Source organism: Plectropomus leopardus, chromosome 12, assembly GCF_026936395.1.
Source record: "Plectropomus leopardus strain MGB_pleo_1.0 chromosome 12, ASM2693639v1, whole genome shotgun sequence".
Lineage (NCBI taxonomy): Eukaryota > Metazoa > Chordata > Actinopteri > Perciformes > Serranidae > Plectropomus > Plectropomus leopardus.
In genome coordinates this window covers 3781932-3795256 of record NC_142187.1, presented here as the reverse complement: position 1 = coordinate 3795256, position 13325 = coordinate 3781932, and the positions used below count along the sequence as shown (strand labels likewise).

The 13325-nt window shown below is 37.7% G+C and overlaps 1 protein-coding gene across 1 annotated transcript in view; it reads left to right on the top strand.

Annotated features, from left to right (window-relative positions):
- LOC121951611 (solute carrier family 53 member 1) overlaps positions 1-13325 on the top strand; it is a 55743-nt gene that overhangs the window by 22815 nt on the left and 19603 nt on the right. Inside the window, exons 2-4 of the mRNA XM_042497997.2 lie at positions 62-113; positions 11654-11755; positions 12838-13061. Coding sequence (XP_042353931.1) covers positions 62-113; positions 11654-11755; positions 12838-13061 — 378 coding nt within the window. The remainder of the gene's footprint in view (positions 1-61; positions 114-11653; positions 11756-12837; positions 13062-13325) is intronic.

Sequence of the window (13325 nt, the reverse complement as noted above, 5' to 3'; positions counted from 1 at the left end):
ATTTCATGTCATTCTTTAAATATTTAATTATTTAATCACTTCTTTTTGGTTGTGTCTGCAGGCTTTCAAAGAGATGCTGTATGCTGCTCAGGACCAGGCGCCATCTATTGAAGGTACTCCACACACATCATAGAGTTTCAAAGGGTCAGAAAACTTCCTATTGAAATGAATCTTGGAAATTTTTGCACAATATTTATATTAAAAATTCTATCTTATTACCAGTGAAGAGATTCGGGAAGGGGAATCCGCATGAAATGCAAGACTATGTGGTTAAAATGATGCCCATTAAATTAAAATGTAACCATGCACTGCCTTCAGCAGCCCACTCCTCCACATATGTAGAGATCATTTGCCAGCATCACATTAAATTGGAATTACGTGAAATAAAAGCCCTCTGAACGCGCTGTGCATTCTAACATTACATGTGCAGCCCACACTACTGCACCATCTGAGCCAGAGGAGCCAATGCTTCCATTTAACTTTTGATTATGTTACTGGTAAATCAGCTGCATTTTTATAGGTCTTTTCTAGTTTTAGCAACTGCTCAAAATGCTTGACAATCCAAGCACTGCTCACAAATTCAGACTCATAGTAGCATAGTGACACCTGCTCATCAGAAGTGGTAAACATTCACACTAGGGCTGGGCAGTATAAAGATATTATATTGTATCGATATGAGACTACATATTGTCTTAGATATTGGATATTGTTGTAATATGACATGGAATAAATTGTTTTTTCCCTGATTTAAAGGTTGCATTATAGTAAAGTGGTGTACTTTTCTCAACATTTTAGACACTTTTGCTTGTTTTAATACTTGTCTTTACCCACTTAGTCATTATGTCTACATTTCTAATGATTATTGTTAAAAAATTGAATTGTGTCATTGTATATTGTATATTGTCACACACAAACTATGTTAAAAACAAACAAAAAAAAACTCCACAAAGAAAAATTATAATGTTCGATTTTGTCTCCCAGTTCTAGCATTAATGAAGTGCTTTTTAGGAGACTTAAAAATATAAAGATATATAGTTGATCGAAATAGAGAATAAGAATATCGCAATATAAGTTTTAGTCCATATTGCCCAGCCCTAATTCACATGCACAATCACAATCATCAGGAACAATTTGGGGCTCAGTGTCTTGTCCAAGGCTACTTTGACATGTAGACTGCAGGGGCCATTGATCAAACCACTGACCCTCTGATCAGTAGATGACGGCTGTGGGCCTCAACAGGCCCACAGGGGCGAGAGTGACTATATATTTTTTTTTATTATTTTCATGCTGTGAGTGCAAACTTTTGTACATAGCAGAATGAAAAGTGAAGTTTCACTGTCACTGCACCTGGCTTTGTGGTGCTCCATCTGTGCCCAGAGTAAATTCCAACAGTGCTCCTAATTAATGGGCCAGCTCCAAAAATAGAAAATCTATTTCTGGCAGCAGATGTTATAATCGTGGCGAGCTGCCACAAAAGTGTGTGTGAATGTGTGGGAAACCCTGGCTTCTCCTTTCAGATTGCATTCATTAGCTGTGATTGTTTGTGACAACAGTTAAGCTTAAAAAGCTATAAAGAGCTAAAAAGGCTTAAAAAGAGTGATACATTTGACAGTTGCATTATATGAGCTATGAAAAAGATTTTACTGACTTCAGAGTGAAAGAGTATTTTAGCTACAGGGCAGCACAGAAATGCACCACTCCTTTAGGTTCACTTCTGATGTCTGATTCAGTACATGCAGCATCCGAAAACACACTGCTAAGGGCATGTTGGACAATCTTTTGTGGCAGCGGATAAAGTGTCATATCTCCTTCCAATACAACAACACTAATACTTTATGTATTTAAGTGTGATAATGCACTCTGAAGTTTTGTTGTAGAAAAACAATGCTATCAAGATTGGCACGTGCAGTTCTTTACCTCCAGCACCTCAATTACTTTTTATATGGGTCTACCTCATCCTGCATTATTGCTTAATTATGTATCTTTGTAAAAATACACCAACAACAGCCACAGTTTGACCAAAATTTAAGGCTGCAAAGAGTCTTAAAATGTCTTAAAACCAGTTATCAGAGGCGTCATTTTTCCATCATGTAATGACAGGCCTCTTTGTGCCCCTGAACTGTGCGCTCTTAGGACATTACAAAACAGCGTGACAAACACAGTTTGTGTTTTTTTCTGGTATCTTTCCTTTTATCTTATTTTGACAAACGCTGGCAAAAGAGTTTCACCACTAAAAAGACCTGTTTTCAGTCAGAAATAATGATGTCAGCGTCAGCCACAAAACAGTGTAATTTGTAAGGTGAAACATTACCAAAGCGTCAAAAAAGACACAAGTCTACCACACAGGCCGAAGCCAAAGCCATGCACACAGCTCAAACCTTCTGATACAGGCCTGCACTGCAATTGGCATTTTGGAAATCTGCCAGCTGCCTATTGATTTGATGCTATGGGTTTTGCTGTGTGTTATTAGTTTTCATGAGAGAGCCATCAGACTCTCTGATCCACCTGACACACAAAAGGGTTTTTTAAAAGTCCTTTATTTACACTGTTATTAAAAACACTTTACTGCGTTAAAAACGTCAATAAATTAAATAAAAGTAAAATATTTCATGCAAAAACAGGATTGAAACTTAATTTGTCATCCATTACTGACCGGATAATGCAATGATAACACTGTCATTAAATCATTTGGACTACTCCTGACCATTTCAAATTTGAAATCCGCCCATATTCTTGCTTTTGCTAATGCCACAAAAGAGGAACCATCTCAAGGCAGGCTATATTTTCGATCTTGTTTTTTTCTACTCTTATATATAGACTGCCTCACCTACCACAAATTTGAGGAGTTTCCATTTCTTTGTTTTGCTGTACCCAGCACCAAACATGGAAGTGGTTGCGGGCCATTTAAAGTAAAACTTTAGAGTAAAACTTCTGACTGTTCAAAGGTTAAATTCTTTGAGGAAAAAAGAAAAAAAAGAAATAAAAAAAGGGCATTTAGTGGAGACAGTTGGATTAACTTTTGCCATAAAGACATTAACAGCTAAAGCCCTGTGTGATTTCACCAGAGGAGATCACCTTATCTCTTATTTAAGGGAGCTTTATTAAATTCTAACAGTTTTTTCAACATTCCATTTCCTCCCTGTATTAGATTAACTCTTCATTTTTCTCTGGAGGCTTTCTTGAAGGTTTGAGTTTACCCAAACTCAAGGCAGCTCAAGTTTTAACCCGCTCAATGCTTCTTTTTTTATCCCCATGGTTTCAGTAGGAATTTCATTAAAATTAAAGCTGTCATTGGTGAATTTTGAGTTTTTTAAACTGTGGCAGCCACCGGTAGGTGGTAAGTGGTATCAGAAAAGATGCTGTGGCAATGTTTATGGCACCTTTGCAGAACCAAACCACATTCAAATGCTGGCAGATTTTTGGTGTAACTTCTCTATATTTAAAGTCTATCTTATATACAATATTTTGTCTTCTATTAAAATAAAAATGCCACTTAAATTCCCCCATCTGTTAGGATTATGTAACTAGGGCACATCTTTCACACACTCTTTCATTCTGCTAAGCGACCATCCTGGAATTAGCAATTGCAGACAATGTATTGACTAACTGTCTTACAGGATAGCTGCTGTGATTAGGGAGGTGTGAAGCGGTGGGCCATTTTTCCTAAATGCTTTTAATTTTGCTCATTTGAACATCATTCTGTTTGTTATCTTTATAGTTCTATTTATAATATCTGATCACACTTTATGGTTTTCTGGCAATCTACACACACATTGCTGTTATTTAACTATGTGCATTAAGAAAGGAGTTTGTGATCATTGATAGTGTCGACAGATATCCTGTTCTCTCATGACTTAGGGTGCTTACATCATGCCAAAGTCCCATCCTTCAAATGCTGTAAACACTTAAATGGACATTAGAGAGCATTTGAAGGAGGAGGTCACCTCTAAAAGAAATGCTGGTCAGAGACTTTGCAGCTGTTGGAAAGCCATTGGTAAAATGCAGGTGAAATGTGTCACCCAGACACAGAAATAGAGTAGATATCTGACATTCCCGACCACTTTCATAAGATACAAGAAGGTAAAATAAGACTTTATTAACCCGCTGAAACCAGGAGTGACATCGCTGTTCTTGTGCTGCTTTCAGAAGCCTTTTAGAAGTATTTAAACCTTTGAACCCTGAACAAATTGGTGTGACTTCAGCGGGATAAGGGCATTGAGCAATTTACTAAGAAATGTTCCACAATTTTTTGTTTAAAGATGATTTTTAGGGGTTGTTATTGCCTTTATTTGACAGTACAGTATGTAAGCATGAAAGGGGGAAAGAGACGGGATGACATGCAGCCAAAGGCCACGAGCTGGAAGCAAAACGACGGCTGCTGCATCAGCGACATTGCCTTTGTACACAGGTCGCCTGCTCTTTCCACCGAGCTACCGGGCTTCCGGAAACATTGCACAAATTGCAAGAAATCTGTAGATTTAGAAAATTATTTTTAAAAAGCCAGGGGAAAATGTCTAGGGAAAAAAAGCCAGGGAAGACCATATTAATCATTGTCATAATAATATTAATTTCAAGCACTTTTTTAACTTTCTTTTTTTGTTTTTTTTTGTTTTACTAATTCTTAGGTAAGTTTCTTGTAATTTTTACTTATTTCTTGCTAATGTTTGGGTCATTTTTCCTTTCGTTGCTCATTGCTCTCTTCCCATGTTTTTTTTAAAGAAGTCAGTATAGTTTGCTTAGTCCTTAAAGGGTTAAACCCACACTATGGAAATTCACATTCATCAGTGATTGGACATGTGTGCATAGTTACAGTTCTCAAATTCAGTGCCAGTATCACGGCACGTCCCTGTTTTTAGATGTTTGCAGTTTGGCTTTAAGGATTCCGTGTCAGCTGGTTGGTCCACCTCTTTGCTCCAGATTGAAATACCTCAACAACTATTGGATGGCTTGCCATGAAATTTTTATATTGATATTTAAGCTTCTGAAAGGATGAATTCCACTGACTCTGGTGATGCCCTTACTTTTCTTACCATCATGAGGTTGACATTTGTGGTTTTTGAGTGAAATGTCTCTGTGACTATTAAACTGATCGTCATTAAACTGGCCCAGACTTTCATGTTCCCTTCAGGATGACTTTAAATTACTTTTGATTACTCTCTAATATTTCTGCTAGCACTGTTATCACTTGCAAAATTGCTATTAAAATCTGGTCTGTTGCCAAGTAGGTTTTGATATACAAGGGATTTTCTTTGGTGTATGGGTACATGACAATAAATGTAGTTACAAAAAATAAAAATGAAAACAAGCAAGTACAGTTAAAGAATAGAAAAAATAATACAATGTTGTCAATGTTGTATGAAAAAATACTATGGAAAATATTTTTGTTTTAAATGAAAGAACAGGACAGTTTTAGAAGTGGTAGTTTTGTCTGTGTTTTGTATTTATTGCTAATTATGTATGTGTATGTTTGTTGTAGTGATTAACAAGACATATTGCTGGTATGGCTCATTGACTGACTAATTTGCAGCACAGCCAGTGGTTCCAACACTATCTCTAAATAAGACTGTTCTATACAGAAGTCCATAGTCACATGTTGCCACAGCACTGACTGTGATGCTGTGATTCACAGGTTGCTCCACTCTCATCTTCCCGCTAAGGAATAAAAGCACCCGACTGTTTTTGCTCACACAAACTGTCATCATGTTTATCTTTTTCTGTATCTTAGACACAGAAGTATCACCAACAACATGTCTGGAAATGATTAGTGATACAGAAATCATCTGTAAGAGTCCTGCAAACATCACCCTGTGAAATAAGTTTTTTAAATGATTTACTTCCTCTTCATTGCCTCCAATCCAAAAAGAATTTGAGAGAAGCATGCAGACTTTAAGAGATGCTTGTTTGTTCTATCAGTCCCACTAACCGAGTACCATGGCCTCCCTAACGATCGGCCTGACGTTTTCTTTAGATCACTCTCTCGCCATTACTGTCTCTCTCCAGGTTTTTCCTCTTCATGTACATGTGACTGACTTTATCAGCTGCTCTATTTGACAGAATTTTGTAACTTCAGTTTTAGTTACACTATCAGTGAGTGCTTGCAAAACAATTGAAGACAGATGGACCAGAGGTGGTAATTAAACTTTGACAGAACCTGAGGTAAAGATCTTTTAATGTTGATGGTGTTGGTTTTGACATTAAGCTACACTTGGTCATAAGTCATATTTACTTGATTTTGGAGGAGTTATTAGAATCTTAATGTTAAAAAATCTAATTTTATCATATTTACATAAAAAAAATATGAAAAAAAATACTGCAAATCAAACTCTTATCTTTTCATTGGAAATGACCCAAATACCCAGGTCTCATCCACAAGTTTTTTTTTGGAGTCAGTCTGTTGGTATCATTGGTAAATTTCAAAGTTTGGTTCATCAGAAATGTTTATTAACTCTTTATTATAGCTTAATCTATCCATACCTCATATATTACAATATCACTCTTTATCACTCATATACATAAATAAATACCAAACTTGAAACTTGTTCTTATTTCTTAATATTTTAGGATTTTTTATTTGCTTTTTAAATTTATTTAGAGGTGAGATTCTCTTATAAGCCCCAAGGGGTTTTCTGTATCTTACCTGCACAATCTGCTTCTATTTTGTTGTTGTTTTTCTGTTGTTTATTTTTTTACTGGGCAAGTATGATAAATACAAAATTAAATTATTAGTTTGGGAGGAGTTACTCAGAGAAAATGTACAACTGTGCATCATAACATGAAAACACAGAGGACTTTCAGCAGGCTGTCCAGTCAGGCTGCTTAACTGTTAAATGATGACAACGAAGACACCAAAATGATCCACTCGTCACTGTATATTGTTTGTCCTGCAATTATGCTAACACTGTACCTACCATATGTTGACATTACAGATTAGAATGACAGCCAGAGGCTGCTGCACACTCTGCTGCTTTCTGACAGTATTCACATGTAGCTTTGTTTTGTTCTGTATATTTTTAATTAAGCGGCTCTTTCTCGTCTGCATTTCACCAAGATTTGAGTTGTTTCTCTGACTTGGACATGCTCACATTGCTTAAAACTGAGGGTTGGGAGTTGTGAACAGGCTCCAAGGGTAAATATCCTATACAATATATATATAACATCAGCGCCACACATGCAGGCTAAACAGGTTTTTTTTCTTTGATTAAGAAAACGTGAGTGAAAAGGAATACTGTACAAATATTCTCTCAACTCAACTAATGAAACCAACCCACACAGATAACTCTGACTCGTTGTGTGTTTAGGCCTGTATAGTTGGATTCTTTGTTGTCCAAAAGGGGTAGGCGGATGAAGGACTGAAATTATCAAACGTAACTAAAATTAGGTTGGTGAGTTTTCTTTTTATTGGTCATATCTACACTGTATTCTGTTTTTAATGTGCTTTTTGGTTATAGTGGCACAGAGTTAAAGACTGCTGGCTGACAGTGTCATTTGTAAAGGTTTGGTTCACCAAAATTAAAAAAAAACACTCAACACTCATTTACCTCTGGTTGCATCAAACCAATTGTGAGATGACATTGTTTCCATTGAGTAATGTTCTGTGACTTTTCCTCTGGTGATAACATCCGGTAACCATGGTAATGGATGTTCAAAACATTAGCAGCTTTATTTCTATTGCAGCCACCACACTAGGTGTGATTATTTCCAATCCAATGCCATGTAGGTGTGTTATGGAGCCATAATGGAAAGGTGTGCCCTTTATACGTGGGAGCGGGCAGATATGAGGGATTTCTGGGAGCTGATAGTCCACAATTTCACAGAGGAATTGTGGATTCAAAGTTATGTGATGCAATAATACCTCTTGTAGCTCCTGCTGCATTATGAGGGAGCCAGTTCCTGCTGACAAGCACATAGCCATAGCATCAAGTGACCTAGAAAAGCCAAAAAAGTGTTTAGATTGCAGCTTTGCAAAACATGGCTTTTCCGAACTCCCTGAAATACCACCTCATGTGTGATAAATGGGATTTTTTGGGAAATAGACGTGTTTCCATTAGATATATTTTATTTTCACAATTTCAATTTGCGCCATTTGAGGGTTAATGGAAACCCAACTAATAACATTCCATGCACATTCATTGTGTTGAGGTGGTGAATGTAGAAATCTTAGTGAAAGATAATCCAAAACAAATGACAAAGCTATCTGCATGATTAAGATACCAGCAGAGGTAGAAGAGCAAATGTGTTTTTTGACGCTTGAGTGAGTCGATCTTTAAACGCCTGTGCTGCTGTTCCCTCCCTCTAACTTGCTGTGAGCGAGACACAGAGCTGTGCTGCCTGTGAGCACACCTCTGCACCAGGGCCTCCAAGTGTCAGTGTGTGACTGTGTGAGAGTACAGCAGGGTGTTGCTGAAAAATAGAACTAAAAACATCAATTGTCAAATGGAAAGTATAGCCTATTACCGTGAGACAGACATGCCATAATGATAATAATGATAATAATCATGATGACATGAGCGGAGACACAGAGAGAAAAGAGCAGAATAAGGCCAAAAAGGGATAAGGAGATTACGGTAGTCTGACTGTGGTGGCTGTTTGTGCACGGGTGAGAGAGAGAGAGGTAGAGAAAGAGAGAGAGAGGGGGGAGTGGTTGGGACACTCCAATTTAGTTAATTTGGTGTCTTGTCTAAAAGCAGCCAGTCTGAAACACAGTGAATCACTGAGTCTGCACAGTCTGACTCAAAACCACCTGCCGGCTTGTTGTTTGGTTGTTGTTGACGTGACAGTGGGAACAAAGTTAGTGGTTGGACACACAGGTTCACTGAGTCCTTTTTTGATGGAAATTACAGGACTCTGTTCTGGTAGAAGCATAAAAAAAAGCATTTGACTCAATGAGAGGAAGAGGAATTAAACCGTTTAGCATGGTGTTTAGGAAACAAGTAAATATAACATTGATATCAACACAGTTCTCCAAAACAAGACGCTGTCACGTCACTTGTTAGGAGCTTTTTTTGAAAACAATCCTTAACTTGATGGAAAACTTGATCCTGTGCAGTTTCCAAAGGATTGGTTGCTGAATTTAGTTTGTCTCATCTGTCCATTACCACCACCAAGGATGTTTGTTTTCAGTGCCGTTTGCACATTTGTCTGTTTGTTTGTCAACAGGATTACAGAAAAACTGGTGTGATTTTTATGAAACTTGGTGGAAGGGTGTAGTATCGGCCAAAGAAGAATCCATCAGATTTTGAATCTGAATTACTGTAACGTCTCACAACATTCACAGTTTAAAAACATTTTGATAATCAGATAATCTTTTTAGTAATTATGCAAGCAAAGAGGGCAAACATTTGCTGGTTTCATGCTTCTTAAAAGTGATAATTTGATGCTTTTTTTGGTCATGCATGATAATAAACTGATTAGCTCTGGATTAGATTGGGTTTCATGATGACGTGGGCGCCGGCATTTTGTCAAAAACGTTGGAAAATAAAACTTGACGACCTTGCTGCATCGGTTTTTGAAGTTAGGAAGCAGATGGAATCACATTTAGCTTGAGTTGTACCTTGTATAATTCTATGTGATTGATTGATTGACTATACATTTTTTTTTTACTATGAAAATATTACGATGTGACCTTGGGTTGTAGGAAATTATTAGGGCATGTTTCACTATTTTCTGACATTTTATTGACAGAACAATCAAACGGGAAAATAATGGGCAGATTAATTAATAATGAAGATAATTGTTAGTTGCAGCCCTTATTGTGACAGAAATGTGGTAAAATCAATCAATCAGAATTAATCCAAAATTGTAGTTCCAGATCACCATATTTAACAACAGCTGCTTTTGGACCTAAACTGCTACAAGCCATATGTGCAGACCAATCAGCATATGACATGAAATGATGCAGAATACACTGGCTGTTGAGAAAAAAGTAATAATACAAAAGTCATGGAAACATATCAGAAGAACATCAATACTGGCATTTTTTTTTTTTGCTATTTTTTTCAAAGCATGAGAGTGCACATGGATTTTACAAGCTGATGTAGCAAAATCGAAATAACCTGCATCCATCGCACAAACTGCCTACCTCAGACTAGGCTCATCTCACACAGCAGGACATGCAATAAACATACACAGCAGCTGCCGGAAGGGACTCATTTTGGGTCAGACAGAGTCATTACAATGACTGTGTCAGAAAAACTTTCTGACTAGATTCAGTACAAAATAGAAATTAAAAAATAGAACCAAAAAACATCTGAATGTGCAAAGATGACATTTCATGTGTCTTCATCTCTACACTGTTTTTATGTAGCTATCGTCCAGGATAGGGATCAAACAGTTTGCAGTTTCACAATTAAGTGCAATAAAATTCTAGACAGTTAGTATTACTATTTCAAATTTAAATTATCAGTAAAAAATATGTTTGATTTCTGCGCCTTGAAAAACTGCTCAGAGTCAAAAAAAAAGTTAGCAGCAGTTTCCCAGACTCAGATACAGTTTGCACCGTGGGTTTGTATTGCTTTGCGCTTGTTTATAGAGTGGGCATGCAGCAGGCAAAACCAGTGGAGCTACTGGTCCCTGTCTTCATCTACAGTCACACACACACTAGAACAAGAACTTCAAAAACTTTCCCAATCTTAATGTACAATTAATATGCTTTTCATATGTTTATAGTGTGTTGGCTGTGTTAATAATTTCATGTTTACGCAAACTAAAATGCACAGTGCTGCTAATTTATTTGTGCTTTGTGATTATGAAATGATGATTTCAGTGTGAGTATCAGTACATTTATTTGTCATTTTCACCACATTTCAAGAAATTTAACTGTGATAATTTTGGTCTCTATAGTCATGATATGAAATATTTATCATGTTCATCATCATAAAACTTGCAGTCATATTTGAATACATTGGAAGAATGAAAGCTCAGTTAAACAAACCTAAGCAGAATTAAGTCAAAAGATGAGGAATGAAGAGTTCATAGAAAGCATCAGAGAATGCAGCTTTAAGCTTTGAGAAGTGTTGTGAGAGCTGGACGCTCCGCTGCTGTGTCACTGCTCCATCTGCTGGTTGGAGCAGGATACTGTGAGGCTTTGCTGCATGCAACATGGAATTTTACATTCACAACACTCCTTCCCTACTTGTTCTTGTTCTGTATTTGCTGTTCTCCCTCCACCTTCCTTTTCGGTCCTCGTCTTCATTTTCTTTGGGGGTGTGGCCTGGCTGCTGACCCTGTGCTTCACTAAGGTTGTATACATAGCAGGAAAGGTGATTGGCAGAGCACAGAAACAACTTAGCAGTATATACGCAGGAAGGCCAAACACATAATTGCAGAAGCTTCACATCCATGAAACTCAGAGTTTGAGCTGCTTCTGTCTTGCCATCAATTTAGGGCCCCAATGACCACAGAATAATAGTATTAGGGAAAACTACTATTTTGTGAGATGTGTTCTCTTTTATTGTTTATATAATTTATTGCCCCTACCTCCCTGTTTTCATCTTGTATATTGTACATTTGTAAGTTTTTGAATGGCGTATTGTTTTATGTGTTTCTATATACCTGTGCTGTGCTTGATAAAAAGCCAAAGACAAATTTCTACATCTATCTGTCTGTCGGTCTTTGAAGGAGGTTTACTAATCTAACACGTGTTTTCTTCTTACAGTCACAGATGAGGACACAGTCAAGAGGTACTATGCCAAGTTTGAGGAGAAGTTCTTCCAGACATGTGAAAAAGAGCTGGCCAAGATCAACACCTTCTACTCTGGTAATGACTACAGCTCCGACTGCTATTTTCATGCACACACAGTCAGGGATGAGGATCAAAATCCAGTTACATTGAGGATCTGGTCCCACTTTTTTCAGTTTTGTGGGTCCTATAATGTAACATTACATCTTTAGTCAAGTCACGTCATCTAAATCCAGTCAGTGGTCTGCATACATCAATTGTCCAATAAAGATTTTGAATACAGCTGCATTTGCCGGTCAGCAGGTATTAAACCAAGCGAAGAAGAAATCTGGTGGTCATTTGCTTGCAAGGATGGCTGAATATGTGAAGAGGTTTAAAGTTTGGCTTCATTTTACCAAAGCAAAAGATAAGGAGGAAGAGAAATGCAATTTATGTTGCAAAATAATTTCTTACAATGAGGGAAACAAAACCTCTACAGCACATCAACACTGTGCATCAAATTAAACCTACATGCAGAAACTTTGACAGTTTTCAGGTTGAAAAAAACTTATTCAAGTCAGCTGCTGCTACTGCGCCACAGCTGGCAGAGTTTTCATCATCATCCTCTCACAGCAACAGTGGTAAACACAGCCAAACTTTGTAACCGTCAGGAAAAAATAGTCATCCATTGTTGAAATCAGCAGGATAAGAGGCGCTACTTAGCCAAATACACAAGGCTGCATAAGGTTGCATTGTGATGTGTTCAAGGTCAGCTCAGGAAAATGTCATCATGATGTGTTCAAATATAACTTAAAGAAACAATAAATTTAGGTTTTGCTGAGAAACATGAGTAATACAGCTGTTTATGAAAGAAACAGTCACTTGTTAAGCTATAAAAGCAAAACTACTTTTGTTAAAAATGAATTGTCGCCTCATCTCTTCACCAAATAATAGAAAAGTATTGATGGTGGTATCAATAAACACTCAGATCGGTAACTGGTCTCGATAATGGTATCTACATCCATAAGTCCCCGTCCCTACACACATATCATTGTATCATATTCTTTTGAGCTAGATATCAGTCATTGAGATCGAGCTCTGACAGTGTGGTGTGCTTATTTTCCTGCAGAGGCTTTCTGTCACTGAAATCGTCTCCATCTTTTTCCCTCTCCTCCCTCCAGAAAAGCTGGCTGAGGCTCAGCGGCGATTCGCCACGCTGCAGAACGAGCTGCAGTCATCATTGGACGCCCAGAGGGAGAGCTGGGCACACGGGCGGGGCCTGAGGAGGAGGAAGACGGTGTTCGCCCTGTCGCAGCAGGAGCGATGCAAACACAGAAACATTAAGGACCTGCAGCTGGCCTTCTCCGAGTTCTACCTCAGCCTCATTCTGCTGCAGAACTACCAGGTGCTTATTCACACACGCAAACACCAGCTCAGCACAAAGAAACACAAGGCTGTGTGACACATCTTCAAGTTTTATGAGGTTAACTAAATGATTCCCTGTATCATGGCTGAATATTTAGCTAAGAGCCAGATATTTCCCTCAGGAGTTGGAGGAGATCAGATCAGAGTTCAAAGCGAGCGAATATTGGACTTAAATGCTGCATGTGTAAAAAGGCAGCTGTGTAACTTATAAATTTAACAGCTTCAAGAAATGAACAGAGTAATC